At 49.1% G+C, this 15504-nt stretch overlaps 1 protein-coding gene across 1 annotated transcript in view; it reads right to left on the reverse strand.

The window, feature by feature from the left end:
• The window catches only part of SHB (Src homology 2 domain containing adaptor protein B), a gene marked incomplete at its 5' end in the record, with an annotated part of 145342 nt that overhangs the window by 41851 nt on the left and 87987 nt on the right, over positions 1–15504 (reverse strand). Inside the window, one exon of the mRNA XM_011939522.1 lies at positions 11382–11597. Coding sequence (XP_011794912.1) covers positions 11382–11597 — 216 coding nt within the window. The remainder of the gene's footprint in view (positions 1–11381; positions 11598–15504) is intronic.

Here is a 15504-nt window from a genome sequence, read left to right on the forward strand (position 1 = left end):
CAGTGGCTCCCGAGGATAGGGGGTCATTCAAAGAGAACTGGAATGGAGCAACAGGACCCAGAGGAGACTGGTATGGTTCTCCAAGTTCTGACTGTCTGGCTGCTTCTTTCTGGCCTGAAGTCTATGACCCTCTCAGTTCTCCAGTATAAGATGAAGTTTCCTTTAAGCAGAGGCAATAAAGGTTGGAACGATGAAAAACAAGGCACCGTGTGTAGACTGACTTGCAAGGAGCTCTCAACTGCCACAAGCTTCTTAGCCCCTCTGCGGATGAGCTAGAATGCACATGGGCCACATTTGTAAACCATATGTGACTGACAGGAGGGGCTTGAAGGCTATTCTGGCCCTGGTGTTGGTTCACAAATGTTCTAGTACTCTATAAAAACAAAGTACAGAGGCAGAGTCAAGGTGTCCAGGGCCTTGCACACAGTCCCTGGCAGGGGTTCCTGCATAGCACCGACAGCTAGGCTGGGACTCCAGGGTGCTGGTGAAGGGGAAAGGTGGGTGAGAGTGGGGAGAGCTTGGGGTGGAGAGCACAGAAGGGGCTGCTGCCCAGGGAGCTGTGCGACCCCAGGAGGGGGCAAGGAGGGGAGATTATGCATTGGTATGGGAGGTGGGGTGGACTACATGACCCCCGGAGTCTATGAAAATGCCATCAACTTTCACAACAATGCACTAACACCTGTAGATGACTGAAACTCTGTTTGCATGACAGTGGGCCTCTGCTGTTTCAGCCTTCCAAACAATGTATTGTATCATCTCATCTGACCCTCACCAACACACAGCAAAACAAGTATTAGAATTCCTAAACAAGTATGAGAACTCCCATTTTATAGATGACATAACCGAGGCCCAGAAAGGTGAGGCCCCTTCTTCCCTCCAGTTCAAGAGTGAGTTTCGCTCACCCACCTACCCCACCTGCCCAGTGAGTGTAGGTTCCTTCCAGATAGCTGTAGGACGAGTGGCTCAGCAAATGTTTGATTTGTATTTCCAGGATCACCAACAAGAGGCCTCTGTGTTCGCCTGGAAGACACACACAGACCTCAGGGCATTGTGCTGCCACTCATGATGGGAGGTGCTTGAGAACAGAGGTCTTCATTGTGAAGGGAGGCAGCCAGCAACTCACCACAAAGCAGGCAAGCGGGAAGGCTGTGAGGCAGGTGCCAGGATGCTGCCTGGGTTCCAGGAATGCTGTACACACATGTCCAAGCCTGGGATGGGGACAGCAGGCCTGGCAGAAGGGGTGTGCCTTTGTCCTCTTATTTGTGACATCCCCAGAGGAAAAATGAATGCTATTACTGGGAGCAAGGACCCCACCCTAAGATCTGCTGCTTGGCTACAGGAAATCTAAAGATAAAGCCCAATGAAGATGATGAAATAACCCGAATGCAGAGGCCTCTATGGCTGCCAAAGCAAGCCATATTTATTGTCATAACTCATTATGCAGATGGGAAATGGAGGGCTGGAAAAAGGACTGACTCACCCAGAGTCAACAGCTAGACGTGAGCTTGGACTTGAGTCCAGGTCTCCTGAATCCTGGAGGCCCCTAACAAGTTTAGCACAAACCCTGTGTGCAGTGCAATACAGTCTCAAAAACAACCACAGTAACCACAGTGATACAACTATGAGTACTCACTGTGCCCCAAACTCTCAGTGCATACTACCACCCCCACTGTACAGATGAGGAAACAGAGACAACTTGGCCCAGGTCATCCCACCAACAAGTGACAGCACAGGACTTTAAATCCAGATACCCCTCGCCCCGGCGCCTGAAGTTCCTTCCTGAGTTCTGGGCCAGGCCCAACTGTCAAACATACCTGGAACCTACACACGTCTGATACAGTATGTCTCCTGACACTTTCACCTGCAGACACCCACAGACACTTACACAGAATCCTAGAGCCTGGGAAAGTGACTTTTTCCCCATCCACAAGCCCAAAGACCTGCAAGGAGCAGGCTGGGCATTTGTGGAAATGAGTCTCCCTGTCCATAAGACCCAAAGCCCCAGTCCCACTGTGTATGTTTCTCTGCTGCCCATCGTGGATGGCTGTGAGGGAGGCCAGGACAGATGGGGAGTGGTGGTCGGGGGACAGGCCAGGTACTGGCCACAAACATGGCTTGCCAGGGCTGCCTGCACCCGACCAGCACACCAGTCTCCAGGTCCACAATGTGGCATTTGGATTCACAGCCAATCCTCAGACAGGCAGGGACATGCTGTCCACTTCTCCCTGGGAGTTGAGGCCAGAGGTGGCAGCCACAGCAGTCAATGGCTACTCAGAAATGCCTTCCCACTGCCTCACATAGCGAGGAGACAGGCATACAGCATACAAGAGAGACATGAAAACACACCGTCTGTGTGTGGGCAGGCCATGAGATTTACTGGTATTCTACCGCTCCTAAGAGAACACGGGGTTGGTTTTCCTGAGACCTGATTTACTCAAATATCTTTTTTTTTTGAGACAGAGTCTCACTCTGTTGCCCTGGCTGGAGTGAGTGGCACGATCTCGACTCACTGCAACCTCCACCTCCGGGGTTCAAGCGATTCTCCTGCCTCAGCCTCCCAAGTAGCTGGGATTATAGGCACCTGCCACCACGTCTTGCTAATTTTTTATTTTGGGGCCGGGGTATCCGGATTTAAAGTCCTGTGCTGCCACTTGCTAGTGGGATGACCTGGGCCAAGTTGTCTCTGTTTCCTCATCTGTACACTGGGGGTGATACTATGCACTGAGAGTTGGGGGCACAGTGAGTACTCATAGTTGTATCACTGTGGTTACTGTGGTTGTTTTTGAGACTGTATTGCACTGCACACAGGGTTTATGCTGAACTTGTTAGGGGCCTCCGGGATTCAGGAGGCCTGGATTCAAGTAGAGACCTGGATTCAAGTGGAGACAGGGTTTCACCACATTGGCCAGGCTGGTCTTGAACTCCTGACCTCAGGTGATCCACCTGCCTCAGCCTCCCAAAGTGCTGGGATTACAGGCATGAGCTACTGCATCTGGCCTGATTTACTCAAATATCTGAGGGCTCACTGGCACAGATCACAGGTGTGCACAAGACAGGCAGGGTCTCCGACCTCAGGGAATTTAAAAATCTCCATCCACATGAAGATCTCTAAGCTGCCAAACAGAAGAGCAAAGGTCTTCTATCAACTCTTTGGTTTTTTTCCACTGAGGAGACAAAGGCACTGGGAGGAATATTTCTATCAATGTAATTAGCAGATGAAACAAAGCTATTAAACATTGATGTTTTTCTTCTCTCCTTTTTTTTTTAGTTTACTAAATGAATTTATTCATACATCAAATAGAAAAACCAACTGGAAAAACCTGTCCCTCAGTAACACATTAGCCAAAGGAAGCAAGTGATCCCAGTTCTCTCACTGAAACCCCCCTTTCCTGGGCAGACCTGCTGTTCACACGTGTTAAACATTAATTACAACTGTTACTCATTACATAGCAAAAAGCATTTGGTACAAACACAATTGTTAATTTCCTCATAGGCTCAAGGCATTCTGGGAAGCTATACAGGAGACAGGAAGCATCATGGGAGCCTAAGGGGAGCCAGTTTGGAAGAGACAGCATTCTCCTGGCTAGGGCAGGTGGTGGCGGCCGGGTTTAAGATTCTCCACGGGACCCTCTGCAGATGCTGGGGCCCTGTTTATTCTGAGCACATGAAGATGAGTCACATAGTCTGGTGGGAATAGCAAGTGTGGAGCAGTGTCCTACATACACAATGGTGGCGTTAAACCAGTTTCAGAGTGACTGTGTTTGTGGGGGACGGTGACAAGTCATGAGGGCAACATGGTATGGGTGCAATTGCTTCTGCCTTGTACCGGTGTGCAAGGGAATGTCCAGCCTGACCCCAGCCACACACAGGATATCAACACAGCAGTGGGGAGAACAAGCTCTGCAGTCAGACTGGCCCAAGTTCACAGCTGTGTGACTGTGGACAAGCTGCTCACACTCTCTGAGCTTCAGTACCGTCATCTGAGTGACGACAATGAAGTGACCCCTACCTTGCAAGGCTCTGTAGGGTTAACCCACGCTGGAATTACAATTATTGCTCAATAAATGTTAATTTCCTGTCCCTGGTTCCTCCTCATCCTTCCTTACCTTAATGGGATTATTTTAAATTAGCTAGTTGAGCTGGCTCTGAGATGATTCACAGTTGTTTAGGAAATAGACATACCTGGGGCCTTACTTTCCCTTTTAGCCTCACTTGATGAGGCTCTGAAGGTGTCAAAACTCAAGAGGGAGGCTGCCTAAGGGGTGACACCATAGCGTAAGCACCCCACAGGCTGACAGTGTCTAGTGTGCATCTAGTTATTTCAGAATAAACCAGTGTACTCCAGGGTATAGTAGGAGCACAGAGGGGAAGGAACTGGTTGTGCCAGGGAAGGCTTCCTTCCTGGAGGAGGTGATCTCCCCTCCCTAACTCTAACCCAACTCCACACCTAATACAAAGCGTATACTCTATACACTCTATGTTCTCGAAGTGGAGTCCCCAGATGGCAGCATCAGCATTACCTGGGAACTTGTTGGAAATGCAAATTCCAATGCCTCACCCCGGATCTACTGAATCAGGAACCCTGGGGGTGGAACCCCAGCAATCTGTATAACATTTCCTCCAGGTGATTCTGAAGCCTGCAAGTTTAAGACTCACTGCTCCAGGCAAAAAAGAAATCCACAGACATGTCAGACCTAGAAGAGGGAAGGCGCAGATCGGAGGAAGGCCCCGGGGACCCTCTCCCACCCAGGCGGACCAGTGGCCTAATCCTCGGAGGGATTGAGTAAAGAATGGAAGAACCAGGGGACTCGTTAGAACTGTTGCTGGATTGAGATATGGGGTTTCCTGAAGAAGTGCTGCTTTCCACACCATCCCTGCTTCCCACTGCCAAGCATTACTGGGAATGAGCTTTGGCAACAGGTCCTCTGTGGCCACTAAGTATTTCTTTATGCACCATGGTTTCTATGTTAAATTGAATTTTATGTAATATAGCAAGCCCTCTCTGAACACCAAAACCAATTCTTACATGCATGATCGTTTAGGGCTTACCTTGTCTTTCCGTTCAGATCTTTTGTTTTTATTTAATCATCACAGAGATCCAATGTGAGAAGTTGTGACCATCCCCATTTTACAGATAAGTAAACTAGGGTTCAAGGAGACTGAACAGTCTGTCTCAGGTCCTGAAGCAGTGAAGGGTGGGGCTGGCATGTGAACTTGGGACTGTCTGACTCCTCCCATTGCCCTGTGGGTCCCAACATGTCCTAAACTTCTAAAATCTGCCAAGGAGCTAGCAGGGAAGACAGATAAGTACCCAAAATAAGTATGCTGAGCACTATTTGAGTCATGTGTCTTTTATCTTTGCTGGAAGGCAGACCTGACTGAGCCCAGGACACTGCCTGAAGAGTAACTTTCATGGAGACAAAGCTTCAGAGGGTGAGTCGAAATGAGATGACTTAGTTTCTCAAGAAGGTCTGGGGGGTGCCCTTCGCACACCCTCCTGTCATCTGGCTCCTCCATCAAGCTCAAGGGCTGCAGTTACTTATTTCTCAGACACAAGAGCAAATTATGAAAGATATAGCCATTTACCCACTGGGTTAAAAGGAAATGCTGGTCATTCCTCTGTGTATGGCCTGACTGGCTCTGCCATGAGGTCTCCAGCTGTTCCCTTCTCCACTCTGAGCCTTAGTTTCCCCAGAAGGACAGGGAGAGTGGGACTCTATGGTATGTGGGCCCCTCTCTGTGCTGAGTGGTGGCAGGACATGACCAACCCATGGGATGGTGCTGGTTCCCCCGCAATGAAGGCATGAACCTCCAGAACCCAGTCCCTTACAGAAACCCTGGCTGGAACCATTTCAGGTGGGAAGCTACCACCTAGTAACATATCCTGGTGTAGATGTGGCAGAAATTAATGCAAGTGAGATGAAGGGCATGCGATACTTCTTGAGGGCTGTGGGAGGATGAGAGCTCCAATCATATTTCCTGCAGCACCTTGGGTAGTACCAGGGAGGCCAGACATTTGACTGGGTTAGGGCAGGGGCTCTGGAGTTGGAGCTGACAGGTTCAAAGTCCGGCTCTGCTGCTGACCAGCCATGGGCTGGGCCCCTGGCCAAGTTATTTCTTCTCATGGGACCTTAGCTTCCTTATCTGTACAAGGAGGAAACTAACCTCCCAGAGAGTGATTGTGAGGACTGAATGAGACAATGCACACAGAAAGTGCTAAGTGCTAGCAACGATGCCAGTACTTTCCTGATGTGATACCCATCAAGTCTCAGCAAGACCCTTCTGAAGTGGGAACTACTGGTCTCACTTCCCAGGTGGGGAAACTGAGACTCCCAGGACACGTTCATTCCCAGTCCTCACACTGGTCCTTCAGAGGTGTGAAGACACCAAATCCATGCCACCTCCACCAGAGTCTGCTTCTACAGGCTATCCGTTCCAGCTCCTTGGTCCCTGCCTATGGGCCCCTCCCTACATGGCCACTTTCTGCTTGGGTTCCATTTGTCCATCTTGCAATCTGTGCCACAAAGGCCGGCAACCAGGTAGACCTGCCACACCAATCTGCACCACCCCCAGACACCATGACATCATCCAAGGCTCCTTGTCCCTTTCCCGACATTGGGCAGGAGATGTCACATAGGCCTCATGTGGGCTCGAGTTGCATCTGGCGGGGGTGGGTTGGGGACAGAGCAAGAAGGCCATTTCTAGACCCACCTGCCAGCCTTGCAATTTGTTGGTTGCTGTAAAGACTCCCGGGATGATTCAAAGTGGGCCAGGAATAGAGTGTAGCCTGCTCTGGAAGGCAGGCGTCTCTGCCGGGTGGGAGGGGGGCTGACAGCCTGATGGAAGCCACACCACTTCTCTGTGGAGGCAGAGCTGCAGCCAGTAGCCGGTGGTGGAACCTGACTGGGCATTGTCCTGGGGATTGGGATCTGACAGTGGGAGTGGGGGTCTGGTGAGGCCAGTCAGCTTCCTGGAGAAGAGCAGGTAATGAACACCCAGGCTTTGCTCTTTGGACAGCTCCAAGTATTTCTCACCAATAACTCTCCGAATCCTTAATAAAATTCCATGTCGGCCATTCTCAGAGAAGGGGAAACTTTCATTCCTAAGAAGTTGGGGCCACCTCACACACTCTAAGAGCTGTTTTCGTGACAACTGGGAAGTGGTAACTGAGCCTTCCCTGGTGGCAGCCCCAGCCTGATGAGATGGGAAGGAAGGCGCTGACTTCCAGAAACACTGCCCAAGAAGGGCGCTCCGGTGGAGAATGCTGAGGCAGTGCCTGAGAGGCGCCTCTTTTCATGAATGCAGTTTGGGACAGTGCTTTGAAAGCTGCAAGGAACTTTTGCTTCATAGATGGATGGAGATAATTCAGCCATCTTCCCCTCTCCCCATCTCTGATCAACATGCTGGGGTTCTGATGGAATGAAGCCTGGATGCATCCCCAGAGCTGGTTGCAGACTGACCTCCCAAGACACACCCTCTGTCAGAGCCCTGCCTTGCTCAAGCTTCTGCTTGCAAATCCCCAGTGATGGGAAGCTCATTACACACATTCAGGTCTAACCAAAATTCTTACCCTTCACCTGGGCCCTAAATCCCTCTGACTCCCACTTGGCAGGCCCAGGTCTGTCCCTTAAGGGTCCCCCACACTCTCCACCCTTTGGAAATTTGAAAGCACTGACCCCGTTCCCAGTCCAAGTTTAATCCAGGCCAAATGTGCACAATCAGCGAATATAAGGGGTGAAAGGAGAGGGTAATGATTTTGGCCAGCCAATTCCATCCCATACAGCTCTTCCTCCAGCTACGGATCCTGCATCCCAGGCTCCAAAGACTCAGTGCAGAGAGCTCCCAAAAGTCAAGAAAAAACTGCACAGGGCATTTCCAACAGGTACTATGCTATGGATGGGGCCCAGCTAAGCTGCCTTACTCACTGACCACACCAACGACTCACTCAAGTGTGAGTGCATACACTTGCACACACACCCACACACATGCAGGTGGACATACACTCTCACAGGCACACACAACACTGACTCAGGTGGGGGTCCTTGCCGTCATTCCCAGGCAGCTGCACTTCTGGTCTTACCCATGGGGCTGTGGCAACACATCAGCAATCTAACCGAGCTACTTCAATTCGTCCTCGTCACCTGAGAGATGGCCCACCCACCTCTCCACTTTCCCTCCAGCGACAGGAAACAGTGAGGATGCTTCTCGCCTGCCAATGAAGCACCTAATGGACTCTGTCCACAGACATGGGGAGAGAAGGCTGGTGCCCATAGGACCCCCCCAGCCCCTGAGTGAGATGGTCTCCTCCTTCTATGCCCCAGGAGGCAGAACTGAGCCAAAAGCTGCTTGGTAAAAGCACAGCCAGCACCCACCCTGGAGCAGGACCCACAGAGGCCAGTGACTGGATGAGACACAGACCTGGATGCGATTCTGTGTCTATCTCCTATCAACAGCCCAATAACTCAGACTGACCATGACACCTGAGATGGCAACTCTACCACACAAAACCCAGGCCAAAACGGATGCTTGTGGGCTCAGAAACTCATTCTGAGACAGTTCCAGCTGAGAACTTATGATCCTTTGTGAACACCTAAATGTACAGGAGTTCTAAAACCACCTTTGGGCAGAAGTGGGCAAGTTCTGGCCTGAGAGTTTTCAAAGATGATGTCCAATAGAGGAACTGCTTTTCACTTTCACAAATCACCTGGGATCTTGTTACAACAGATTCTGACTTACAGGCCTGGGATGGGACTTGAGACCCTGCATTTCTAATGAGCTCCAGTGAGGCCAATGCTGCTGGTTCAGGGACTACACTTTGAGTATCAAGATGCCAGGCTAGACTAGACCGTCAGAGGCAAGGGCAGCCCCTGAGAAGCCCACAGGCGGTCAGTCCAGGGGAGGGTGAGACCCCACACCGGCCTGTGGTGCTACATTATAATGTGGGCCCTGGGTGTCTGGGAAAGTTGCCACCTGAGCCTTTTTAGCCCTTTAATCAAACTTGTGTTTGCAAAGAGTAAGCTCTTAGATGGCCCCAGTTCCTCCCATGCCCAGAGAAGCATAGCCCCTGATCAGCCATGCCCAGGGCACAGGCCTTGGATTCCTTTGGTTCAAGGAATTAGAGGAGGCTGTAAAATGACAGGAGACGCCTGGGGCAACTCAGGACCCCCAATTATAGGATGACTCTTATCTTTGGCTATCAGTCAGGAGCTGGGGCTCCAGAAAGGTGATGGGACAGGTTGTTCTTGAGGACCTCACAGCCTGGCAGGCGAGACCAAAACAGAACTAACCCTGATGTGGTGTGAGAAATATTCCCCCAGTGATGTATGCAGGAAACTTGGCAGACCCATAGGGGCAGCAGGAAGCCTGTGGGGTGCATGGCTGTGTACCAGGGAGGGCTTGGAGAGATGATAATATTTAAGCTGGACCTCAAAGGAGGCATAGGATTGTTCCAGATAAGACAGGCAGGGAAGGGCATTTTAGCTAGAAAAAAGGGATTTGCTCAGTGCATGCTATATTCAAGGAACTGTGAGTAATCTATGTTGGAATGGCTAGCACAGCAATTAAGGGGCCTGGGATAAGGGCAGGGTAGAGGCCTCACTGTTTGGGGTTAGAAAGGGAGAAAGGGTCTAGGGTCTAGTTATATATGAAAAAAGAGGAGATTTAAGGCAAAATAAATTTTAAACAAGTTAAAAATAAAAAGTTTCCCTTTATGACTGTCAGTGTGGTAGGAATTAAATGTCACTCACTGTCTCTCTTTTTACATGCCTAAACTCTCAGATACCTAAACATTGTTTGGCATTTGGCTTTTCATCTCTTAACAACAGACATAAGCATTTCTCTAGGTTGTTATGAACTCTTGCTAAACATCACCTTTTAGAGGCTGCACAATATTCCAATATTCCACCACACAGACGTACAGAAATCCGGCCCCCATTGCTGGACATTTGGGTTGCTCTCAATTTTCCGTGATTATAAACAATGCCTTTTCTGATTTTTTTCTGTTTTTCATTTTTATTTTTTGCTCTTGTTGCCCAGGCTAGAGTGCGATGGTGCAATCTCGGCTCACCGCAACCTCTGCCTCCCAGGTTCAAGCGATTCTCCCACCTCAGCCTCCCGAGTAGCTGAGATTACAGGCATGTGCCACCACGCCCAGCTAATTTTGTATTTTAGTAGAGACGGGTTTTCTGCATGTTGGTCGGCTGGTCTTGAACTCCCAACCTCAAGTGATTCACCCACCTCGGCCTCCCAAAGTGCCAGGATTACAGGCGTGAGCCACTGCGCCCGGCCTTATGAATTTTTTTTATCATAACTTTGGCATAGATTTTGAGGAGTGGGATTAGAATAAAAAGGTGTGAGCTTAGGTTTATGATTTATGATGCACATGCCCAAGATCACTTTTCAAAAGGGCTGTGGGAGAGGAGTTCTAGAAATGTGACAGATACCCAGATTCTAGAAAAACCAGCCTCTGAGTAGGGAGGAAGGGGACACCCAAGTCACTCAAAGGGCTCTTGGCCAGGGGAAGGTCATCTGGGAGGGGCTGAGCTGTGCCCATCACCTGTGCTCTGTGAGCAGGTGCACGCTGAAGCTGGAATAGAAGACACAGCAGCCCTGTGAGCCCTGCAGGCCTAGCTCAGCTCGCAGCACTGGGTGGGCTCACCGGGCCGGCTCAGGGCCAACAGAAGCTGCTGTGCACACTGGTTTCCTCTTACTTTCTAAGAGAGTTCCTTCTATAAACTGAAATCAGGCCAGGCGTGGTGGTTCACACCCGTAATCCCAGCACTTTGGGAGGCCGAGGTGGGCGGATCACATGAGGTCAGGAGTTTCAGACCAGCCTGGCCAACATAGTGAAACCCCGTCTCTACTAAAAATACAAAAAATTAGCTGGGCAATGTAGCGGGCACCCGTAATCCCAGCTACTCGAGAGGCTGAGGCAGGAGAATCACTTGAACCTGGGAGGTGGAGGTTGCGGTGAGCCGAGATCGTGCCATTGTGCTCCAGCCTGGGCAACAAGAGCGAAACTCCGTCTCAAAAAATAAAAAAACTGAAAACTAAACTCTCGGTTTCAGTGAGCTACGGCATTATCAATAAATAGCACCATGACAGAGCCAGACAATGACAGCATCTGAGCCGTCTCTGAAAAGTGCAGAGGCTGGAACACTGAGACCCTGGAAGCCAGGCCCAGAATTTCTCCTTGGCCTGGTTTCCCTTCCCTCACCTCTCCCTTTCCTCTGCAGCCTACATCTTTGAGGGTACTGAGAAAGAAGACCACCCAATTAGATTATTAAACAGTCCTGGAGTTTGTCCTGAGTGCAGGCGGGGACCAAGGTGAGTGCTGAGCACGGCTCAGCAGCTGCCTCCTGAGCAGCGTCAGGGCTCCTTACCTGCCAGGGCTGGGATGGTGACTCGGTTCCACTCCCAAGGTTGGTCGTACTCATCAGCGGGCCTGTCATCATCCTGGGGCAGCTTGCTCTCCCGCAGTCGGGGGCTGACTGTGCTCTCCGAGTCCGAGTCAACACTTTGGCCTTCAGGTTCGTAAGGGGTGTCATATAACTGGATACCTTTATGTTGGGACCGGACGCTTTCCTGCCTCTGAAATTCTGCAGGCAAAAAGGAAGGAAGCAGAGATTAAATGGAAGTGCGGTATGCACTTCCTCACCTGGATTCCCACCCAAACACCACAAACTCAGAGCTGCCAGTGGGGTGGTGAGGGTGTCAGAGAGACAGACTTCTGTCTGGGTTTTACCTACCCCACCAACCCCCAATGCCGTGTCTCTGCTCTTCCTGGGCCAGGCTTGCTCACAAGGCTCACAGGCTGGCAGACCAAATGACAGCCCTGCCTCCATCCACTCAAGAATCTCAGTCTTAAGAGGCAGAGCCCAGATGTGAACATGATGTTCCAGGTGTGTCCTGATGTCCACCCAGAACATGCAGAGCTTCTGACTCCTTGCTTCATGGGCAGGCTGGGGTCTTTCCCTCTAGGGCAGTTCCTTGCCCTCTTTGGACTTTCAGTCTTCATCTGTACGAGGAAAAGACTAGGCCATGCAGTTCCCACAAGCATCCAGTTTCCACCTGCTCACACATTCATTTAAAAGAACCAGCAAGAGCCTCCCCAACGAGACCAGAGGCCACTTTTCTCCCCTGCAAAAGCTGAGTGACCCCTTCCCTTTATTTCTACCTCCCTCAGAACATCTTCTACATACATAGACTGAATTCATTTAGGGATTTGAGAGGGTGTCCAGCTTCACTTCTGAATAAAGAAAGAAAGCTCTTAATCTTCTAGAGAAGATGCTAAGGCCTGGCACTGGTGTGGGCTGAGGGGTGACTGCCTGTCTAGATGAGGTCCCAGAAAGGAGGTGTTCATTTTGGCTGCTGCTCAGTCCTGGGAGGCCAGTGGTAGTTGGAAGGATGGATGCTAGGATACTAAAATCAGGCACTTCCCGGTCAAACAGGGAAATTTGACCTGCTGTTTGATCATGGATACTATGTGCATGGCCCGAGCGGGGAATGTGGGGAAGGTTTACCATGGAGGTTGGTTTCAGGAACCCCACTGTTCCCAGCAGACACAACATGTGCCTAAATCACCATCATGCTTGGTGGCAAAGGGGGCTCAGTGCAGGACCTGGGAGTGGCAGGGCAGGAGGGAAGGGAGATGGCATTTGAGCTGTCAGCTCTGACAACTGGAAACAGGAGAGGGGCAGCTTCCTGGTGGTAGGACCAGGACAAGCCAATGCAATGAGGCTGGAAAGAACGTGCTTGCTGCCTACTTTATTTTTTATTGTGGTAAAATACATATAATAACATTGAGCACTTGATTGTATTTTATTTTATTTTTTTAGATGGAGTCTCACTCTGTTACCCAGGCTGAAGTGCAGTGGTACAATCTCAGCTCACTGCAAACTCTGTCTCCCGGGTTTACACGATTCTTGTGTCTTAGCCTCCCAAATAGCTAGGAGCACAAATGTGCACCACCATACCTGGCTAATTTTTGTATTTTTAGTGGAGATGGGGTTTTGCCATGTTGGCCAGGCTGGCCTCGAACTCCTGACCTCATGTGATCTGCCTACCTCCACCTCCCAAAGTGCTGGGATTACAGGTGTGAGCCACCACACCCAGCCAACATGACCATTTGAGCCATGATTAATGTACAATTCAGTGACATTAGGTACATTCACACTGTTGGTAACCTTTGGTACCATCCATCTCTAGAACGTTTTCATCTTCCCAAACTGAAACCCTGTACCCATTAAACACTAACTCCCCATTATCCCTCCCCAGCCTCCACAATTACCCTTCTACTTTCTGTCTCCATGAATCTGATCCGTCTAGGCACATCCTGAACAACGTGGAATCATTCAGTTTCATAATGTTTTCAAGGTTCTTCCATGTTGTAGCATGTGTATGACTTTCCTTTTTCAGGCTAATATTCCATCATTATGTATATTCACTGTCCATGTTGGCTAGAGCACCAGGTCCAAGGAGGTGAGGGAGTAGACGTGAGGCTTGATGCAAAAGGGGTGAGGACTATAAGTGAGCTATTTCAATGCTCTCTTGAGGCCTTCCCGAAATCAGAATTCTGATGGCATAAAGATATGGCAGAAGCCACGGGAGTTATGCTCCTTGAAGAGCAGCTGATAAAACACACACAAATGACATTAGCCCTTCTGAGAAAGAGAGCTGCTTTCAGGCTGGGCTTTATGATCCAGGTTGGCTCATGTGGACACACGCCCTGATGAAACAGAAGCTAAGGATGCTGTGCCTGTGATCGTTAGTATTTACATGAATTTATGCTAGTATTTCTCAAACTTTATTTAGCCATGTGACTTCACGACTTGGGCCTTTTCTGCCTACCAGTTGGGTGGTTACTTACCATTTTTATTTATCTTGCCTCACTTTTTAGATAAAATAACTCATTTAAAAAAGAGAATTTGGATCACCATCCCATAAGCCATCATTCTTTGCCAAAAATAGATACTAAGCAGAATGAATGAGAACCAACAATGCCTGCTGGGAAGTTGAGCGTGGGGCTTGCTTTCTCTGTTGAGAGGGGAGATTTGCAAGTGTTGGAGAGCCACTGGGAAATGCAATCAGCAAACAGACACTTTCTCTGGCAAATATGAATAATGTTCTCTCTCCAGAAAGAGACAGAATAAAAAGGGAAAAAATCTTCTCACTATGTAGTTCTCAGGACACCTAATACCACATCGATGAGAAGGTGTCCCATATTTTGGTAAACATAGGTTTTGTTGGGTCCCATGAGTAAACTGGGATCATTTATTAATTTTGAGGATGATGCTTCCTTTTTTTTTTTTTTTTCACAGAGGGAGGAACAGGAAAAGAGAAGGGAAAAGCTATAGAGTGGTAGGACTTTGTCACTTTAAGGTGAAGACCAACTGTTAAGCACGGTGGACAACTTCATAAATCACTAAATCTACCAAACTATCTAATCTGCTACTTATTGCTTTGTAGGGTCCTCATCGCCTGGATTCGTCTTCCTCAGTTCTGAGGAGTGAAGTCTAGCTTCCTGCCTGCAGAATTCTGGGGGCTGAGGATACGGCAGCGGAGAAGGCACTGATCTGGGAAAACCACCTTCCTCTTCACCCTCCTTCACAAAAGCAGGACCAGCAACCACTCCCATGTACACAGTTGATGAAGCACTTTTCATGCAATTCACCATTTAATCTAAAGGAACCACAAACAATTCACAGATGTACTTCCCGTTGGGCCCCTGATAAGCAGGAGTGCTTTTGTTCACTCTCACGCCAAAGAGATACTCAGTGAATGTGGTGGGATAAATGAAAGAGAACTGGCAGCCAGAAACCACTGTTTACCCCCAAATTCCAGATACTTTATGAAAGTCCCTGACAGCAGTGATAAAGGATCTGGGACAGTATGCCAAATGCATACAGTTTAGTGTTACACAATATGCAGAAGAGACGGATATTCTACATAAACACCAGCCTTAAAGGGAAACATGTGCAGTGAACAGATTAGCTATTAAATCAGAGCACTTGTACATACACTCTCATGCAGGATTTATTGTTCCAGAAGCATCTGCACCTTACCAAAGCTGCGCTAGTAATGGCATGCAGTTAGGGCAGGGGATGTTAAAACGGTAATCATTAAAACAAGCCTCCCCCGCTATATTACATGGCGAATTCAAATTTTCATTAAGGCCTAGACAATAGGGAACAGTTAAGTAAATTATGGCCTGTTAACTGGATGGAATATTAAGCAGCCATTAAAATGATAAATCTGAAGATTATGTAGCGACATGGAAAACCGTGCATGAAATTATGCTAAGCTAAAAAGTAAAATGCAAGATTGTTTATGTGTGGAGGGTAAAGCATAACGCCGGCTTTTTAAACAAGTCTCAATGGGAGTAGGGCCCCACAGGGAATTCTGCTCCTTGCCTGGGCATTGGTAAATACCGACATCACACATTTGGCCTATAATATCTACACTGTGATGACAGCAATGTTGTAAGTACAGACATCCACAACACCA

The sequence above is a fragment of the Colobus angolensis genome, unplaced genomic scaffold, assembly GCF_000951035.1.
Source record: "Colobus angolensis palliatus isolate OR3802 unplaced genomic scaffold, Cang.pa_1.0 Scaffold181, whole genome shotgun sequence".
In the NCBI taxonomy this organism is placed as follows: Eukaryota; Metazoa; Chordata; class Mammalia; order Primates; family Cercopithecidae; genus Colobus; species Colobus angolensis.